The sequence below is a fragment of the Vanessa tameamea genome, chromosome 13 (assembly GCF_037043105.1).
Source record: "Vanessa tameamea isolate UH-Manoa-2023 chromosome 13, ilVanTame1 primary haplotype, whole genome shotgun sequence".
Lineage (NCBI taxonomy): Eukaryota > Metazoa > Arthropoda > Insecta > Lepidoptera > Nymphalidae > Vanessa > Vanessa tameamea.
The window spans coordinates 12,532,041-12,553,192 of record NC_087321.1 but is presented as its reverse complement, the minus strand read 5'-3'; the positions used below and the strand labels follow the sequence as shown (position 1 = coordinate 12,553,192).

The 21,152-nt window shown below is 37.7% G+C and overlaps 3 protein-coding genes across 7 annotated transcripts; 2 read left to right on the top strand and 1 right to left on the bottom strand.

Annotated features, from left to right (window-relative positions):
* Window positions 1-2,169: 2,169 nt before the first annotated feature.
* Window positions 2,170-8,109, bottom strand: LOC113393697 (double-stranded RNA-specific editase B2). Of its 5 annotated transcripts, none has more exons than XM_064216751.1 (11): window positions 7,957-8,109; window positions 7,730-7,788; window positions 6,896-7,647; window positions 6,087-6,146; window positions 5,624-5,771; window positions 5,010-5,131; window positions 4,475-4,580; window positions 4,196-4,294; window positions 3,822-4,030; window positions 3,497-3,698; window positions 2,170-3,427 (listed from the first exon to the last, which is right to left on the bottom strand). In XM_064216751.1, exons 3-11 carry the CDS (start codon window positions 6,938-6,940, stop codon window positions 3,339-3,341), a joined length of 1,080 nt encoding a protein of 359 aa, XP_064072821.1. In that variant the 5' UTR covers window positions 6,941-7,647; window positions 7,730-7,788; window positions 7,957-8,109; the 3' UTR covers window positions 2,170-3,338. The 5 variants fall into 5 exon arrangements, with proteins under 5 accessions (XP_064072821.1, XP_064072820.1, XP_064072817.1 ...); XM_064216747.1 differs by having other exon boundaries at window positions 2,171-3,427; window positions 6,896-6,979; window positions 7,957-8,101; XM_026630711.2 differs by having other exon boundaries at window positions 2,171-3,427; window positions 5,624-5,765; window positions 6,896-6,979; window positions 7,957-8,101.
* Window positions 8,110-8,430: 321 nt separating this feature from the next.
* LOC113393700 (protein deltex) lies at window positions 8,431-13,196 on the top strand. The gene is made up of 8 exons (XM_026630720.2): window positions 8,431-8,708; window positions 8,992-9,210; window positions 9,912-10,048; window positions 10,430-10,688; window positions 10,851-11,084; window positions 11,195-11,391; window positions 11,647-11,755; window positions 12,128-13,196. The coding sequence occupies exons 2-8, from the start codon at window positions 9,012-9,014 to the stop codon at window positions 12,952-12,954; spliced, it is 1,962 nt and encodes a 653-aa protein (XP_026486505.2). The 5' UTR covers window positions 8,431-8,708; window positions 8,992-9,011; the 3' UTR covers window positions 12,955-13,196.
* A 2,674-nt stretch (window positions 13,197-15,870) lies between these two features.
* LOC113393695 (uncharacterized) lies at window positions 15,871-17,869 on the top strand. Its single transcript, XM_026630708.2, has 2 exons — window positions 15,871-16,233; window positions 16,930-17,869. The coding sequence occupies exons 1-2, from the start codon at window positions 15,897-15,899 to the stop codon at window positions 17,850-17,852; spliced, it is 1,260 nt and encodes a 419-aa protein (XP_026486493.2). The 5' UTR covers window positions 15,871-15,896; the 3' UTR covers window positions 17,853-17,869.
* Window positions 17,870-21,152: the final 3,283 nt, after the last annotated feature.

Below are 21,152 nucleotides of genomic sequence, written 5' to 3'. Positions count from 1 at the left end.
AGTGAGTTAGTCTCACTGTACAAAGGAAAATATTTGTCAGGTGAATCAAGTCGCCATAGCTTGTTTGTATATCTATCTACGATTAGGAAATGTCAAATAGACCACATAAACAAATCATATAATATGATAAATAGATAAATATTTAGTACAGTGCTTATACTCACATTATGTGCATGTATTAAATTTATTTATAACTTTCGTACACAAAAATAATTTATTTAGTTTGTATTTCAATACCCCATAACATTGATTGAAATAAAATGACTATATAACTTTAATTCCTGATTATAATATGTATATATGACATCCGATAGAATGACCCATAATATTATTGAGACAATTTTCACTTAAAACCTTCTTTAAATGACACTCAAGCGACTGTTTCTTTTTAAAAGCCGACTTTTGTGTTGTCTTGGTTTGGCGGGTTATCAATTGGCTATTTCAACTGTTGCAATTACAGATTTTATGACTTTTTATTTCAAATGTTTATAAACTATTCTTTATTGTTGATAAAAAAATGATCTACCCAACCATCAGCCAACTTAAGAGAACTGCAATTTAACTTTACTTGTGTATACTTTCAATGAATGTAATCATAATCCATATTGGTTCAACAGATAAAAAAGACACTTGTCACACTGAATAATTGAACAATATAACGGTTTTCCTTTTTTCTTTTCTCTTCAATACGGTTTTCTGAAATCGCTGTTCTTACGATAAGGCCTTCCTTTTCTACATTGTTTGTATAAATTTAATCTTACAATTTGTATTGTGAATTGTGATATAAGTATTCTTCTTTTTACATGTATAATATCATTGGATATATTGTAAGGTTTTAGATTTACATAACCCATTTTTCACACGTTATACTTACATACATTCAGTTCGTCCTACACGTGTAGCGCAACTCGAAGATTAATTATTTACGTACACAATGTTTTAATTAAATTTACATATTTTGTATTATTTATTGACCTGTTAAGTTTTATTCGTTACTTTGTTATTATTTTTAATCAAAATCCGCACAATTTTAGGACGAGATATAAATTTTTTGATTAGGTTTTTTGACTAAAGTTACATGTTTTAAATGTTAATAAAAATGTAGCGATCGCGAAGTGTTTTCATTTAATTTCATTAACACAACCCCGAACTTCTGTTAGTTTATAGTTTGATTTGTATACCTAAGATGTAGTCATGTTAAATTGAATAGAAAATGCTTGCAAGAGGCTACTAGAATTAAGTATATTTTGATTTGATTTGATTGAATGTAATTTTGCGAACGACGGCCAAGTCATACTCGTGATTTCTTAGGACGATGTTGAATAATTTACCGCACACATAGTACAAAAAAAGTTTGTACAAATGATGACTATATTTAGGTGGAACGCGCATAAGAGTTTAAATAATATAATTTTATAATATTTAAAATTCGCTGAGATGCGATTTATTTTAATCGTAGACTCACACATTCTTAAATCAGGATCACAACACTACAGATTATTTATGTCGGTGTCATGCATGTGGAATTGTGTATATCGGTAGAATAACTATCGACTGAATAAGTAAGGTGTAAAAATAAAAAAAAAACCAAAACAGCAGACTTTGTTCAATTATGTTCTTTATTATTAATATTGCTTATAAATAAATTTAATTATAAGACTGTATTTTTTCATAACACATACAAAACTATATCGTTACTGAAAAGCTAATCAAAGTCAAAATTAACTAAACTGACCGCTCATTGGTCGGCTGTTGCGTATCGGAAGCGAGCCGCCAATGACCGTTCAAATAAAAACCAAATAGTTAATCTGACGTTGACAAGTTTAAAAAAATAGAGGCAAAAAATTTGTTTTTCATTAACAGTCGAGAACAACTTACTTAAATTCCGATTTGTTTTGTGTTTGCCGATTCATAAATATGGTAAAAAAGTTACTATTCCTTGGTACTCATGAAGAATATTTAGTTTTAAAGGTATATAATTAACAAAATAATTAAAGTTTCTTGATTATTTCGGTTCGGTTCTGCTGGAATCTAATCTATATTCCGAAACGGTAGTTTTACAATTAATTTACACTAGTTAAATTAATTGAACTGAATTGGATCCCATGAATAAAATCAACAAAATAATACATTTTGTTGATTTTTAATATATATATAATAGTTTGATTTTGTATATCTGTGTCACGTTACAATTAATTGTTGAGTTTCAAGTTTATTTTGTACACGTTTTGTCATCGAATGAAGTAGTGAGTTTACCTAAAAAATTATAGAAGGGGATAAGCTAAACGATGCCTCTTCAAAGAGCCAAGAAGACTCTTCTTGTTTCTTTCCTAATGTCAATTCGGTGATGATATATAAAAGAGCGTTTAACTAAACACCCGCTAAACAACGTCTATGAGGGCGAGTATTTTACAAATATACAAATTATAATACACTGCCCTACTCTTACGATTGCTAAGTTTGTTTTGGTAATTTTATGAATATCGTGTAGTAGGGGACTAAATCGTCGACAGTGAAGGTTTCCTCCCTCAGTAGTCCTAGGATACGAATATACTGAGGTAAAAGTGTAGAAAAACTACGAATAAATTTCATAACACACTGTTATACGAAAAAAAATCACCGTCTAATATAGACAATAATACGAAACAAGTTTTCAATCAAATCTTTACCGAATGATAGGTAGTTTATACGACTTTCAGTGCGCAAAGATCTTGGAAAGCCTAACTTCACACCGGTCAACTTAAATTGCGCAGAATGCGATCTCATGTACGTAAAGAAGAATCTCTCAGAAGTAAAATTATATTTATTTCGTTAAATTCATTTCAATGTCAAAACTATTATAGTATTCTTATATCTATTTCCACTTAGTCTATATAAACAATAATGTCAATGAATAAACTCAACCTACTGATGTAGATTTAAAGACGAATACTTCAACTATATTAATATACATAATTAATTTCCTATTCGGATGGGGGCGGCGCCTTTAAACATGGCCGTTATTAACATTTAAAAGACAAAATACCAATGCGGCACGTTTACTATTTTGGTTGTTATGATCGAGCAATTCGAAAGTTACGGTAGGTGGAAGACATTCAAAGCCACATGATCGAATGTGGCAAAATAAGCCTGACGTGTTCGATTGGCGTCAATCAAATCGTAATTACATGAAAAGTTCAGGCATTGCATGCAATACATTTCGGCTGATAGACGACTGTCGTCAAGCACCGTCCTCATCATAAGAAACATTATCACCGATCGACCCGGTCAGTCGCTTCTGCTCGTCACTTGCTTCACTTAAATCTACAGACGATCCCCAGGCGGAGCGGGCCGCGGGTCTACGCGGACACGTTTTTAAACTTGACGTCGAACAGCGCCTCGCAGGCCGCCTTCGCCGCTAGCTTCCGCGCCTCCTTCTTGTTCTGGGCTGCAAACGAACGAAACGGTCATCAGAAGACGGCGGCTCCCGGGGGGAGGCCTCGGGCCGAGCACGCACCGCGGCCGACGTAGGTGACGCCGTCGACGTCGATGGCCATGATGAACACTAGGTTGTGCTGGTGGCCGCCCTCGGGCGGCAGCTCGCGGTACTCCAGCTGCGAGCGCATGTACGTGAGCAGCATGCACGGGTGCATGGCGGCCGCGCCCGCCGGCAGCGCCTTCGCCCGCGTCGGCGCCGCCTCCGCCGCGCCCTCCACCACCTGCGCACGGGCGGCGTCACGGGCGCGCACGGGCACGCACGGGCACGCACGGGCGCGCACGGGCACGCACGGGCACGCACGGGCGCGCACGGGCACGCACGCGCCACTCGACCGGACACTCACGCTGCCGGCCGGCCGGAGGTTGGGCACCTTGTGGCCCTCGTACTCCCACTCCGCGAACAGCTTGTGCAGCGCGTACGACGCCAACTGGATCATGGGCAGCGACTCCTCCTCGCTCTCGCCCTCGCCCTCCTGCGGCTCCTCGCCCTCCCGTGCACCTCCACCTGCGCCCGTACACGAGCCCGTAGTCGAGCCCGTGGTCGAGCCGTTTCCTGCGTATACGTGTGTATATATGAAAAGTGTACACTTTCGTGACTTGAAATTCAAATGTAAAATACCAATAAACACACGTGGGAGCTATATGAATGGTAATTTTAAACGATACCCGACCATTCGGGACGCGGATATCAAAGCCCGATACGTCGCCCGCGCCATACCTTCGCGCGAGTCGGCCAGCAGGCGCGCCATGCGCTGCAGCATGAGGTCGCGGATGGCCTGCTCGGCCGCCGCGTTGCGCGCCGTCAGCTTGTTCTCGCCTGCAAGCACACGCCGTCATTCGGACCGCGCCCCGCCCCGTGGGATTCGTAAGATCGGCGTCGGTAAAGGAACGCGGTCTGTACGGTCCCGAATAAACTTAATTGCACGCGGGGATCAGTTATGTTTTGAGACAGATACGATCCTACAGTGACGCGTGATTGAAGCCCACACGCACGTACCGTATCCCTTGTAATTGTTCCCTTGCAACGTGAGGTCCGCACAGAAGCTGTGCGCGTTCGGCCGGTAGAACTGTGCGCCACCGGACACCGCTTCCACCTTAAACTGCTGCTCGAGACATAGACGAGATTAGTGTACCATCCCCCGGGGACAAAGAAATATTTTCCGTGCTTTAAGTGATCATATTAACTTATCTTTATTTAACATACAGAAGCTTCACACTTTGTTAACCGTCAAAATTCTACCACTCGTTCGGAAAGAAACACTTCAAACCCGAACCTGGCCCAGAGCCTCTAGTCACTGAATCGCTCACCGTTCAAAGTGGATTGGAGAAAACGACTGATAAGATTATATCATGTACAGTAATTCTCTAAAGATGGATTTATTTATAAAAGACATATTTCTAACTAGTAACCTCTTAAATGTTCATAAAAATAATGAGCACGTTGACTAAAAGCGTCTGGTCCTATGTTCCCCCACTCCACAGCGTCACAACTGATTCAGACATGAACACAAATAAAACCCATGAGCACTGACGCTGGCGACTTGTTCCCCGGGCATGATCTCGTTGAGCACCATGAGCGCGTTCTTGGGCGTCAGCAGACGGCGCAGGTTCTCGTTCTGACGCCTGCGACGTTCCTTGTTCGAGATCTTCTTCACTGCGGGTAAATATTAATCACTTTTTGAAATATGTACCGTATTCATGGTTAGGTAAAACCACAGGAGACACATTTTTGAATAGTGCAACATTTTAAAAATTAACTGATACTACACTGCGACAATTGGCGTGAATTTGGTGCGCTAACTTGAGGCTAGATTTCTTAAAATAAAATTTCCTATAGCCTATTGGTATATAACCAATCGAAGTAAGAATAAAGATAAACAAACCATAGATTTAAGTATTTCATGCGATTTGCGAACTCAGATATATTTTGCACTACTAAGAGTTCTACTACCAAAGTTCCCATAACAGTTTCATCGACATTCAATGCGTCATTTTTCGAAAATCCATTATCGGTATCATAGATTAGATTTATTCATCGTTATTCCTGGAATATTACATTATTATTCCTGTTGTTGATTGGAATTGAGTATTGGATTTGGGTATATTTTATTAATTATTATTCCATCAGAGTGAATACTATACTCACCACCTTGAAGCTTGGACTTCATCCAGGGTGGACGGGAAGGAGAACCGTCTCCACCGGAAGTATCCATCACCTCAGAATTCATCTCAGTATCTTGCTGCTTCTGCGGTGGCGGCTGCTGCTGCTCTTGTTGCTGCTGCTGTTGCTGTTGCTGCCAAGCAATTAATAAAATATAAACCAATTATATACATGTACAGGGAGTAACTGATATGACTTGTAATGAAAGCTTTACAACAGATAATATAGTCAGATGAACAGTGATTACAACTCATACATGTTGTCCTGGTTACATTTTGCACATGCATATGTGTTTTGCTATTTTTTGTCTTAACCATTTTTTCTTTTTACTTTGACAATCAAAAAGTAAGTGTAAACCAACCTTGAATAAAATTATTTGTATTTGAGTTAGACTCGTGCATTAAAACTGTAAGTATTTTGTGTGTACAAGTTGAGAAAGATTACTTACCGGTGGAGGCACAGGAAGTGGTACTGGGCGAGCTGTGTTGAAACTCTGACTCAATGGTGGCTATGATTGAGAGAAACTAATTATATACCTACAACGATTTATAATATTTCATCTTTATAAAAAAAATCTATAGATTAGACTAAAAAAAAAAAAACTATTACCCTAGTATATTGCTTGTCGAATAATCTGACAAAATATAAGAATTATTGCACATATATAAGTATAGTTTTTATTCATTAAAAGATATTTTTTGAGGTAAATTTATGATTTTTTTGTATCAGATCAAATTAATTGTATCACGTTATCAAAACACTATCTAACTAGCGTATATGCTGAAGATTATCATATTTTTTTTTTATTTTGTTTACTGCATTAGATCATATACTTTTATGCATTATAAAACTTGTGTTTAGCTCCGGTAGTCCTTTTAATACATCTTTATTTACAATTCAACACTATTTCCCTTATTTATATATATCAAATTAAATTTTAAACTGATAACAACTTAGCTGACATTAAACTACAATTTTCCATTAATTCATATAATTAATTATTATTTTAGATTTCAACAAATAATATCATGTTAATTCAATGAATCCAGGTCAAAGTTGTCTATTTATGTTTAATCCTCCTTTAACTGGACTTAGGACTCAGTTCATAAACACACACATAATTATCATTTTCACAAAAAAATTGTTAAAAATTAAAGTTAGTTAACAAGATTAAATCATCAAACTCATGATAAAAATCTGATTAAAGTTGAGATTAATATTTATATTCATTACTTTTAAATATAAAAAATTTCTCACCGGCTTATTATACTGAACATTTGGAAGTTGTTGTGGCAGTCCCATATGGTTGCCGTAGTTGCCTTGAGGTCTTCCCGTGTTCAACTGGCATCAGTTAGCTGAGTTGGCTATGTGCACCCACATTCACGAATACATACTAACACACATACCTACCCTCTCACTCAAATATATTATATGCTCTGTTATAATGATAAACAAATGTATGAAATGGAAAGAAAACTAAGCCTAAACATAAAGTTTGGACACATTCACACACCTTCCATAACGTAAAAATGAGTGCATGATAGCCATGTTACACCACATTCCTACTATGATCTCGACCCAATGAAATTATAGCACCATAAATACTCACAAGTCTATAACTAGTATAACAGACTGTTGCAATTCCAGAAGGTCTTCACATATTAGGAATCCAGATCAGCTTACTGACTAATTAAGTCTAGAGAACTCAGCATGTTCACGAAACTGCTTTTTCGTGACCATAATGATTTCTCAGCCTATAGTCACTCTCTAAGAGGCTTACACCAAGTCCAGAAAGGCACACCAAAGGCTGCACTTAAAAATATCGAAAAACAAACATCATTTGTAAACAGCACTATTGGTGAAAGTCAGATACTGTAAGAGATGGGTAGCACCATGTCAACACAACTCATACAGTATATGCTTAAGGACATATAATGGCTTGGCACAGTTAGTGAGTAACTCGTGACTTTGGGGCCAGCGCCAGAGGTATCTAGGAGCCCGTCATATAGCTGTGATAATATATAGTCTGTTATTCATGGTAGTAAAAGTTGAAAAAAAAAAATGTAAATTCAACTGAAGCATTTCTCTCACCTCTCCTGCTCTCACAAATCGTCTTGTAGAATTGTAGCGGCCAGGATTGCGTGTTCCATCTGATTACAAGAGAACAAAAAATATTAAATAATAGTAACTTTAACTTTTATGCTAAATAAACATTTATTTAGTATAAAAGTTAAAATTAATACTAGATTTTTAAAAGCCACATAAATCTATAAATGTATAAAACTATAAATCATATAACACATAACATTTTTACATACATTTATTATACGACATTGTTATGGACCTTAAATATTTGTTTGTTTCGATTCTAATAAAAGACGCCGACGAAAATTTCTCTATTGAAAAAGCCGATAACTAAATACCAAATCAATCCAATCATTTAGTTGTCAAAGTCAAAAGCACAGAGTATTTATTGCAAAGTGCAAACTACATTTTCAGTTTTGTCAAAAAGTAAATTTGGAGGAACGCGCTAATTAAGAGCAATTGTTGACATATCATTATAGTTACGGTTTTTTTTTTGTAAACAAGTATGTTCTATTTTCAATATTCGTCCTTACCTAATACATGCGTGATGTACATCTGTTATATATACGACACGTTTATAATATATAAATTTTATATTTATTATAGTAAAGCATTTTTTAAAATAAATACTGCAAAAGCATATTTTAATATATCTGTACTGTGTTTATAATTTACAATTTTTAATGACATTGGTGTCAAATGTCAAGTATAATAGCAACAAGCGTCAATCAACGACAACGACATCGAATTCCTTATTCCATTGGTCTCTCGCCTTTCACGAGAAAAAAGTTGTGATTTACATATAATAACGAGTTTTATAACTCGTTTCCTACTTTAAAATATCCTTAGATACTAAATGTTTTATTTTAATATAAATAACTGTTAAAATAAGTTGAAAAGTGATAATAGACAATGAAATTTATTAAATAATAAGTACTGTTTGATGTGTATCGAGTTTCAGGCCGTTTAAAACTAATTGGAATTGGTATGTGCCTTTAACAGTATTTATTTATCCGTTCTATGGATTATGAAATATATTGTAGCCTTTATGTTTGCAAAAAGAGGAACGATTAAAGTTTTATTAAAGCTTAAAAGTAGTTATAAAACAAATGGGACATTAGTCACCGATAATGTAAACATTAAGATTGTATAAGTGTAAATAATAGATAAGGTGAAAACATTGGTCGTTTCGTTTATTGCAAATAAAAACCATATTTGAAATTTATCCAATTTTTCTATAAAGTTCAATTGAAAATTTTTCTTTAAAGGATATGACAACTGCAGTGTGATGTCGTCTGTTCATTCTGTGGTGGTATGGGAGTGGCAGCAAGACGGGCAGTGGCTACCCCACTCCCCTGGAGTCGCACGCACTTTAGAGAGAGCTCACGCTAAGAAACTAACGAGAGTAGTACTGGCCGACGCAGAGCCAGCACTCAAAGGACACTATGTCAATCTACGTACACTTACTCAAAGCTCAGACACACCAGGTAAAAATTGTTTGTGAATTGTATTTAATCAGATAAGTGTGTGTATTTGTTTTTGATGTTATTATATATTTTCTAATGTGGCAATATTTAAAAAGCACATTCAAAATTGAAATGGAAACATTAATTATATATACAGTAATACCTAAATCAAACTTCAAGCAATAAACCAATTTCTAGTATTTTTGATTAATATATTTTGACTTTGAAACTTTTAATGAAAAATATTCGACTTGGCCAGGGTTAGATTTTAGTGCTCTAATGTTTCTTGCTTTCCTAAATTACATAACATAAAACATAAACAGCCTGTAAATTTCCCACTGCTGGGCTAAGGCCTCCTCTCCCTTTGAGGAGAAGGTATGGAGCATATTCCACCACGCTGCTCCAATGCGGGTTGGTGGAATACACATGTGGCAGAATTTCGTTGAAATTAGACACATGCAGGTTTCCTCACGATGTTTTCCTTCACCGCCGAGCATGAGATCAATTATAAACACAAATTAAGCACATGAAAATTCAGTGGTGCCTGCCTGGGTTTGAACCCGAAATCATCGGTTAAGATGCTCGCGTTCTAACCACTGGGCCTTCCTAAATTAACGTTTCTTTATTTCTAAATTTTTGACATCTACAAATGTTGATGTATAATAACACTAATTTTAATAAAGCAGTGTCACAAGAGTCTCATCTCTAGTTGCTTGTATCAGGTGTGGGCGAGTGTGCGGTGCGTCGCTCGTGCTACAGCGTGCAGTCGCCGGGAGGTCGCGGGGCGCGCTGGGAGTGGGCGCGACTCGCCGACCCGCCGCGCGCCGCCGAGCTCAGATACGACCCCCTGCCCATGGAGGTTGGTGGGTCGTTCCAGGCATTACTATATTCATTTATATGTTTAAGTACTTGGGTCATTGGTAGTTTAGTTAGACGAGTTATGGCTGCAATTAACTACCACAGTAATTAATGGTTGCTGTGTACAAATCAGTTTATGAAAAATATTATTATAAATGTGGCCGATGAACTTTTTTTTAAAATGTATATTAACAGAGAAAGTTATGATCACAATGCTGTGTAGCTAATATATAGACAGGCTGTATAGTATTGTATAGTAGTCATTATTTTTTAAGCTGGTAACGGTTTGTAATCTCATATTTCTAGTCATGAAAATATTTTTGGGAGAGAAATATATGTGCATGTTTGTTTAATATGTTATTAATTTATAATTTTGCGGTAGGTGCAATGTCGACTGGAGGAGGCGTGGTCTCGCGGCATGGACGTAGTGCAGTGGGAGGGCTGGGTGCTGTGCGTGTCCAGTATGACGGCGCGTGGGGGCGGCGCGGCCCCCCTGCGGCTGCTACGTCGCGCCGCGCACCCCCCCTACCCTCTGACGCGCTCCACGGCGCCGCCCGCTCCCCTCACCCCGCTCGCTCCGCCGCCTCACCCCCCGCACCCACAACACGCGCCCATTCCGCCCGAGCGTCCTTGCCTCGACGGTAAGCGCTCCATTATTTTAGCTTAATATTGCGAGATCCTCGTGAGCTCGTGTCAACAGTATCTGCTCTCAGGCAGTCTGAGAGATTCATACATTTGATGTGATGTAATTATCATTCTGTAGGATGCTCATTTTAATTATATAATGTACCCTTTTACTCCAGCAAGAAGAACCCGAATACCCCAACAGCACACGGGTTCCAGTGTGCATTCAGTCCAATCGGTTCAGTCAATGCAGTCCGTGAAGTCTGCTAAATCTGTGCAGTCCGTAAAGTCTGCACCGGCGCATACGCACTCCGCGCGGGACTCGAGGGAGAGGAATGGAGCGCGAAGTGCCTCTCCCAAGGACAGGAAGCCAGGATTGGCTCGACAAATATTACACAATCTGAATATATTTAGTAAGATTATTTGATTTATACATTGATTTATAATTATAAAGATGGAGGATAGACAGATATAATGGTATTGGCTCAGGTAAGATTATTTAATCGGCTCTGGTGGCGCTTAGGCAACAACAGCAAGGCCGCAGCCGCCGCGGCCGCCGAGCACGAGCGCGAGCGCGAGCGCGAACACGAGCGCGAGCGCGAGCGCGAGCACGAGCAGCGCCACACCGACACCGAGAGCAGCAGCACGCGCTCGGCGCGCCGCCACAGCGTCGACACCGTGTCCACCTACCTCAGCCACGAGAGCAAGGACAGCCTGCAGGTGAGCCGCCCGGCGCCGCGGGCCGCGGCCCGAATATATGCAACCGACCTGTTTTTCTAACAGTACATGTACTGATTGCCGCGTAAAATATTCGTAAATTTCGTAAAATTTCAAGGAAATATCTTCGACGTAAGGAACTGGAGTTTTATTAATTGGTCTATGAATGAATAAATATTATTAAAAAGGTAATATATTATTAAAAAAATGAATACATGACTTGTTAAATTCTCAAACTTTTTTATTTGTTTCTGTCAGCAAGCGGTAGTGGGGGAGCTGTTGAACTGCAGTGCGGGCAGCGACGATGTCTTCGAGGCGGCCGACTCCGGGCCGGACTTGTTGACTGCCTCTGACGACCGGAATATAGGTATCACGAAACGTACTGCGCAACGAACTCTTGGAACTGAGACTTTTTTTTATGATATCGGTAGGCGGACTAGCAAATAGGTCACCTGATGGTAAGTGGTCACTACCGCCCATAGACAATGGCGCTGTAATAAATATTAACCACTCCTTACGTCACCAATGCGCCACCAACATGCATTTCTATCTATCATCATACATATATACAAACTAACATCTACTTTTATGAATAGTATATTCGTATTTGTACAAAATTACAAATTACAAGTGGGGTAAGCGACTCAGTCCAACTTGTAACTAGCCACTTAGTCTAATTTGTAGATAATTTAACTTGATGCAATCTCTGTCGTGATGTAATCATTCCACTCGTCGACAGACTGCAAACTAAGCGCCGAACTACACCAGCTGTCCGTGACGGCGGACACGGGGCTCGACGGCGCGACGGACGGCGACGGCGACGGCGACGGCGACGGCGAGGGCGAGGGCGACAGCGAGGACGAGGAGAGCATCTGGCGCTGGGTGTCCGACGTGTCGCGGCCGCAGTGGGGCGCGCTGTGCTGGGCCTGCGCGCGCCCGCTGGACCCGCACGACGCGCTGGACCCGCACGAGCCCGACCCCGCCGACCCCGACCCGCGGGCCGCGCGCGCCGTGGCGCTGGCCGCCTGCCACCACGTGCTGCACCTGCGCTGCCTGCGCGAGCACCTGGAGCGCCTGCGCGCCGGCGGCGAGCGGCCCTACATCGCGTGCCTCGTGTGCGGCGCGCAGTACGGGCGGCGCGCGCGGCGGCGCCGGGCCGGCGAGCAGCCGCCGGGCTCCATGGCGTGGCGCCGCGAGCCCGGCGCGCTGCCCGGCCACCCGCACGCCGCGTCCATCCTCGTGACGTACGACTTCCGCTCGGGGCGGCAGGGCGCGCGCCACCCGCGGCCCGGCGCGCCCTACTACGCCGTGGGCTTCCCGCGCCACTCGCTGCTGCCGGACACGCCGCTGGGCCGGCAGGTGCTGGCGGCGCTGCGCGCGGCGTGGGAGCGGCGCGTGCTGTTCACGGTGAGCGCGTCGCAGACGACGGGCCGCGAGCACGTGGTGGCGTGGCGCGTGCCCCCCCCGCCCGCCGCGCCGCACCACTACCTGCCGCCGCACCCGCCGCGCCCGCTGCCCTGCGCGCTCACGCACCTGGCGCGCCTGCTGCGCGACTCGTCCGCGTGAGCGTTCATCGCTACCGCCGCGTGTCTTCCAGTAGATCTTAATGTTAGCTCAGCCAATACGTGCATTTTTTATTTTAAGAAATATTGAGAAAATCCGTTACTATATTTATATTTCTAAAAGATATTGTAATATAAGAAAGATGGACTACAATCGTATGTAATTCTGAAGAAATGTATTTTTGCATTCAAATTTCATGAAAATTCGTCGAAAGCCTAAACCTATATGTAATAAATATTCATTAAAATTGACGGGTTATTCTAGTTTACGAAAAAATCTATTTGAAACTGTTATGGTAAGATTTTTCACCATCGGCTTTTAGCTGTTATAAGTGCTAACAAAATCAAACACATCTTTTTATTCAATACATATAAATGTTGCACTTCTTTATCGATAGACAAGATATACCAAATGATATAAACTTTTTATTCCCTTCTAAGCCTGAGAGCACCAAAAATATATGTATGTAATATTTGCTTTATAAACAGCACCAGTTAACACAACTAATTTGTTCAGCCATATTTCTTGTCTGCTATTCTGGAACGAAAAAATAAATCATTATTATATTAAGTGAAGCTACCACCGGTTCGGAATGTAGATTCTACCGAGAAGAATTGGCTAGAAACTCAGTAGTTACTCTTTTTCAACATTTCAAAATACAGTAATCTTAGTAAAATACAATTATATAGGTATGTTATATATCCTGCCTGGAAGTCAACAAGTATTAACTCCACGCTTTTTTATCATCCGTATAATCTTGTACTGAATAATATGCCTTCTTTACCAATGTATTTTTACAAATGTTTTGAATTTAAGAAACGTCAAAGTTAAAGTTAAAAATTTACTAAGTTACATCTAATACGCACGTACCATAATCAAAATATATGTACCTTAGTCAAGCAGACTCTTAAAACGGCTTGAATTTAAAGATATTTTTAAAAAACATAGAGTGGTTCGGGTTACGTCAGTAATTACTCTTTTCTACGAATTAAATTGTGCGTAATTTAAAATTATGACGTCATTACATTTGCATTTAAAGTAAATATGTGTTTATTACAATGGATTTTGTAATACTTTGATTGAATTAATATATATTTCAAGTTCGTTAGTAGTGATACTTAGTTGCATAATTATGTATCTCGCCATTGACACTCCAAAGTACGATATATAAATATATTTTTAATCACTGATCTACTTTTCAAAAAGTTGTATCTTTATTTTTAAATCGGGCGTTGTCATAAAATTATTTACTCGCATTATTAAAATAACTATATACAAATCAAAATTAAATTATAATGATTGAAGTCGTCGATAAAGGGTCGGGACGGAAGCGTCAACGCCCGTAGGGCCCACAGCAGGGACATGAGCACCATATGAGATAGGCCTTTTTGAACTGCTTGGTCAAGAAAGACTTTGTAAACAGAAAGAGACCGAACACGAAAAAATACAAATGTACATTTTCTCGAATATTATAGTGCTTTATGGAATTAATTCTTTTATATATTAGTAAAATATAAGTATTTTCATTTTTATATTGTATACAAATTAATATGACGTGCTTCTTTTTATACTATATTTAATGTTGATAGATAACATTCTATAAATATTATACATGACAATTAGGTTTAATACATTCCATAAACAAAGATTGTTAAGATATATTACTATCTCAAATCATCATATATGCATTGTATATTGTACTATGTCTTAACAAAGTTTACATTTAAATATGACATATTACATGACATTTAACTTTATAAATGTATATGAGACCTATATGTTTATATTGTGTATTAGTATTACTTTAAAACAAATCGTAAAATTAATTGTATATATATATATATATATTGACAGATGCTCTGTAGTACTCAGTGAAAAGGAAACAGCATTCCAATTGAATGTAATTCATTTTTTGTATTATGTACCTTATGTCGATGCATTAAGGCTTACTTTGTTTAAGTTTTCAATGTGTTAAATGTCACTGTGGTCTTCCGAATATATTCTCACAACATATTTGTTATATTTTTATTTTTAAGACTGATAAAGATATCTAAGATCGTAGTTTTTATATAAATGACAATTATTTAAATATTTACATGTTATATTATGAAGTATGTTAGAATAAATCTTGCCAGTAAGTGCCTCTGATATTGAATTGTATATAAATATAATAAGATTGTCTTCCTTTACGACCAGATCTTCCGTTTTAAAGCTTTATGAAGATTATTTTTATTATTATAAGATATTATTAGCATCAGTTACATAGGATATTAGTCGTTGAATGATTAATAAGTCGATTCAATTGGCGTAGTAAGAAGCGAATATCACAAAATAAGTTATCTTTTTTATTTTATAGTTCATTGCAAGTGCTAATAAGCCGACTACGCCAATTGTTGAAGCTTTTTTAAACAACATTTAGATAATAAAGTTACTTAAAAATGAATTTGTGTTTTATTCATATATTAGCGAATATCAATATAGATCACAATGCCTCTAAACTTTTTGTTTAAACAACTAGTCGAGTGATTTTTGATTATATAAAAAGTATATTTCCAAATGAAATTGACATGATTTAGTACGTTTTATTTGTCGAGGCACGTTATCTGCAGTCAAATGATTCGGCGTGCATTTGAAATAACGTGACAATGGAAGTTCAATATTTAAAACAACGTGTATTGTAAGCCCACAATCAATAGTACAAAACGAAATATATACAAACGCCTTATCTCCTACGAATGCTTCAGAGATAAGTTTTGGAATAATAAGGACCTTATTCGCAACAACCCAAGGTTCTATTTCGTCAAAACAAATGCATATAATTTCCTATTTATGAAACAATAAATAGAAGACAAAGATCAATAAAATTATCTTATAAATAAATTCTCCATTGTATAAAACCTGTGTATTGAATAGGTTTCGTTCAAAGAAGTCTCGAGAATTCAAAAATGGAGTTCTCTGCTGAAAGTGCTAAAAGTCTCGAAGAACTTTTGAGTGCGAAGCAACTACAACATATATTGGATAGGCTTGCCAAATCTGGAGCTCAGCTTGTTAGCTATGATCTCAAATCGGCAACCGAGGGTATCGCAGGGTTCCTCGGGGATCACTTAAGGCTGACGCTTCACGTGAAGGAGGACTTTGTAAGGAAGATACACTTGTTCGTTAAATCCATACCCATGAGTAATCAGCCGAAGGCTGAATTTATTACGCAAAATCAGTTTAATAAGAGGGAAGCTTTAATGTTCAAATTGTTTGAAGAGATGGAGGGGATGGAGGGGACGGAGGGTAAGTTTTATAGTAAAAAAATTGTCATGTAATGCTTAGTTAGGTCCAACTTATAAGCCATCGTGTCGGGAAGAGTGCTACTCACGATTATGGCTGCAGCACATCTGCGCACGATTCCATAGAACCATGTACACGAGCCACCTAAAAGCATTGTTGTGTCCATTCCTCAGCATATTATTATAATGAACACAAGTTTGTATGATGCGCGTAGCTTAGATCTGATAGGCAGGCTGGCGAAAGATTCATATGATGGTAAGTGTTCACAACCTCTCATATACATTCCTAAATGTCTAAGAAATTATGTCCTTTGTGCCTGTAATTACAATGGGTCACTTACTATTTACTTAACCGGAACACAACAATAATAAATAATACTGTTTAGTGCTAGGCTAAGTGATTTGCACAAAGCTCTACCTCTATGTGTATTCTTTGATTTATTTGTTTCCAAGTTTAGAGAGGATGTTACACGAATCGCAAATTTTAAGGGATAATCAGACTTCTGAAATTATTGAGCCTATTTTTAACGACCATAAGAAATATAAAACCTATATCAACGATACAAAAACAAAAATACATACAAGTCTGGCTGAGTTTCACCAGTTTTATAAAGCCTTACATCTGATATATTGTTGACAGTCAGATGTTTCAAGTCTGTCCAGACGGTAGAAATACATAAATCGTAATATTTTATTACAGATCCAAACCCCTGGCGACCGAAAGCTTATATTTACTCTGAAAACATATTAGTGATGCCCGATCTCTGCGCGGAAGGATACAAATCGTTTCCTGCTAAGAAATATTTAGATAAAAATCACGTAATGGTCGCCGTAACATCCATCGCTCGCTTTCATGCAGCCTTCTTCAACTATATTACAAAGAAAACTGCCAATGGAAAGCGATCATACCACTTTCTAGATGATTGTAGTCATATTATGACAGAACCGATATTTATCGACTCGCCGTGGTTACACACAGCTGCAAAATTAACGAGCAAATTTCTAAAAGAACTGTCAATAAATTCTAAAAAGTATCCAGACGATTTGGAGGGACGATTAGTTGAATTTTATATTAAGACATGTGAAAGTTTAAAAGTATACGAAGACACTTTAAATGTCATCATACATAAGGATTTATGGATAAATAACATCTTGTTTCGTTATAATGGAGATCTCGTCACGAATGCTGTGCTTGTAGATTATCAGTGTACGCGTTTTGCTCCACCGGCCTTCGACGTCATGGCGTTTTTATACCTAACTACGTCGAGAAAATTTCGCGAGTGTTACGAAAATGAAGTATTGCGGCATTATTACTCAGTTTTTTTTCAATCCTTAGATAATAATTCAAAACTAAGGATGGAGAGCTTTAAATATAATCTTGATAGTTTCCTGGATTGGTGCGAGAAGGCAAGAATGTTTGGTATGGTGGAAGCGGCGGCGATTTTTCCTTACATTCTAATGGATCCGGTTAAAGCGCAGAAAACCTTCGATAATCCTGAAACCTACATGGAATATATGGTAGAAGACCGATCAGGTCCAGTGATAGAACATGCTAGAGAAAACGATTCCTATAGAAACAAACAATTGGAACTTTACGAAGAATTAGTTGAAAAATACATTTAATTCATTAATATATCAAAGAAGAGAAATTAATTAATATATCTTGCTTACTCTGGAGTTCGTAGGTTTCAGCCAGTAACTGTATCCATTGTTTTGTTGCTTTATCTTTTACGCGTAAATGTGAGAATTAACCATATAAAACTTATTTTAAAGAATTGTTCGATAAGGAAACCAATTCCTTACTAGATTAGTTTAACAAACGAGCAATTTTCGCACGTGTAAAATATTAACACAATCTGATATTTAAATTATTGTAGGTATACGGAGCATATACGGAGTCCGTATTTCTAGTCTAAGTTATCGGCCACACTCCTTTTTTATTTCTAACGAGTAAAGACTATTAGCAGCTATTCCTGACTAAATTCTGACCTGACAACTTCGCAAATATAATATTTGTAAACACGACTGTTAGTATCAGTACAGCACAGTAGACTATCAATATTCATTATCAAGTTGTCTGTAAGAGATTGCTTTCTAAGCGATAAGATCGCCTTTCGTATCAAATCAAATAAATTCCTTTATTCAATATAGAAGCATTACACTTACTTATTGATTGTCATATTAAAAGCTACCATCGGAAAAGAATGTGCGCTGACCTGAGAAGAATTGGCGAAAGAAACTCAGTGGCTTTTTATGTCAATTTGTGATTGTTTAATTCAATATAAATTGTTTTATACAAAACACCTTGCACCTTTGTTTACTTATAAATGTATACACGTGGTGTCGAATGAAAATCATTTGATTTTAACGTAATAGTCATGCGTAATTAATATTAATAATATTAATATTGTTGATTTACTCGTGTTGACATAAAACGTGTTTCAGTTGAAGTCGACCATGTAAGCTTAAATCCATTTTTGGTTCTACACCTTGCAATAATGCTAATGAGTTGCAAGTGACAAAAATATATAAATTTTATGTGTGCAACATTTTTAACCGTTAATAAATAAGTCAATGTCATTCGTGTATAAAAAAATTTGTAAAATAAATACGGATTTATTAAAAAACGGTGAATGGCACACCCATTGTTTCTATCTGACGTTAGTAAATTGACATCCAATAAAAAAAGTCAAAACATTGTAACTGTAACGATGTGAATACATAAACTGGTAATTATATATAGTGTATTGTTGTTGTTTTATTTAAGCATTATCCACATAAATAAATAGGTAAATTTAAAATTACATTTATTCACTGATATCACAAGTAGTGTAAAAATAAATCGACTTGTTTCTAGATAGTGACATACACTCAAAGTTTCTACAGCATCCTTCTTCCTAATAACTATGTAATCAGTTGGAAATGAAACTGAAACTGTGTGTACTGTCTAAGTATTGTAATAAAGAATATGTATTCAACTTGTTCGTCTATTGATTAGTGTAAATTGCGAGATTACACCAGAGAACGTGAGACACTTGAATTCATAAAATTTATTGTTTATAAGCAGTTCGCTATGAAACAGTGACACTCCCATGTATAAAAGTACATCACACTCAGTGGCGTAGCTATCATAGGGAAAGCGGTGTGGTGTACCAGAGGCCCCTAAAATGAGGGGAGCCCAGGAACCAAATGATAACTAATTGTTGGTAAACTATATTCTTGATATTTATAAATTACTGCTTTGAAAGTTATTAATGGGGCAAGAAGAAACATAAAAGATCACCTATATTTATGTAAATAAATTTCGGGTTGGCCCGAAATTTCCTCAGTGCAACGCACCAGGGCTTTTATAACGCTCCTGGCGTTACTAGTGACGTACTTGATTGGCGGATATTTATCCGGTCCCATCAAAATGGTACTTGTGAAACGAACTATAACTTCTTCTGAATGTTATTAATCAGATTGGCCATGGCGGTCGAATAAATTAGTCAGGGGGGATTATATAAAGTATCGAAGTATAAATATATCGTGTTTATATAATTTAAGGTGTGTTGCCGAAACAGTACAAATGTGTTAGTTTGCGGACCATCTGTTGGCGATGGCGTCCGGCGATGGCGGATCTGTGTCGCGGACGTGTCACGATTGCGTCCATATCTGGCTATAAGGCATCTAGGCGGCTATCTTGTGCTGACATTTACTTCAAGCTTATCTGATTTTTAGGGTCTGAATAACCTTCGCTGGAAATACGTCTGGGTGGTATTATATTGGTTTTAACTGATTGCGACCATGGAATGCAATGTATCTTTGGGGTAGCAGTTAGTGAATCTATCATATTATAACCTCAGTTTCGGTACAATGAGTTTTAAGGCTTCTTTACATAGTATAAAACAAAGTCGCTTTCTCTGTCCCTATGTCCCTTTGTACGCTTAAATCTTTAAAACTACGCAATGGATTTTGATGCAGTTTTTTTTAATAGATAGAGTGATTCGAGAGGAAGGTTTTTGTATATAATACATAGACAATATAGTTAAGTAACACTGATAATTTTAAAAGTTTCTAATGTGATGTCGTAAATTTATACATTTTTTTGCGCTTACATTGGAAACGCTGGCTGAACCCTACTAGATAGATCAAAATAATGTACTACAGAATTGTACACCTCAAAAATGTCTACAAAAAAGTCCGCGATGGTATATGTCTATCTCTTAAAGATAGCCCACAATAACATTTTTTTGTCATTTATTTTTTACCACAAATATTGGCCAATTTTCGAAGCGATTTTAACCTATACAGCATTAATCCTTATCCAATTAGGTACCTTAAATAAATTGTGCACTCAATATAGATCAATATGGCCCTTTACAGCATGTAATTTAAATGAATATTTTCGAAGATATTACAGTTTTAAAACGCAGGGACATAGCGGTTTGTCTTTCCTAATGAGTGAAAACTGTGTGCGTTGTACCTGTTTGTTATCACTATATAGTATAAAACAAAATTGTTGCCGCTGACTGTCTTTTTCTGTCTATGCTTAAATCTTTAAAACTATGCAACGGATTTTGATGCGGTTTTTTTTAATAGATAGAGTGATACGAGAGGAAGGTTTTTGTATATAATACATAGACAATATAGTTAAGTAACACTGATAATTTTAAAAGTTTCTAATGTGATGTCGTAAATTTATACATTTTTTTGCGCTTACATTGGAAACGCTGGCTGAACCCTACTAGATAGATCAAAATAATGTACTACAGAATTGTACACCTCAAAAATGTCTACAAAAAAGTCCGCGATGGTATATGTCTATCTCTTAAAGATAGCCCACAATAACATTTTTTTGTCATTTATTTTTTACCACAAATATTGGCCAATTTTCGAAGCGATTTTAACCTATACAGCATTAATCCTTATCCAATTAGGTAC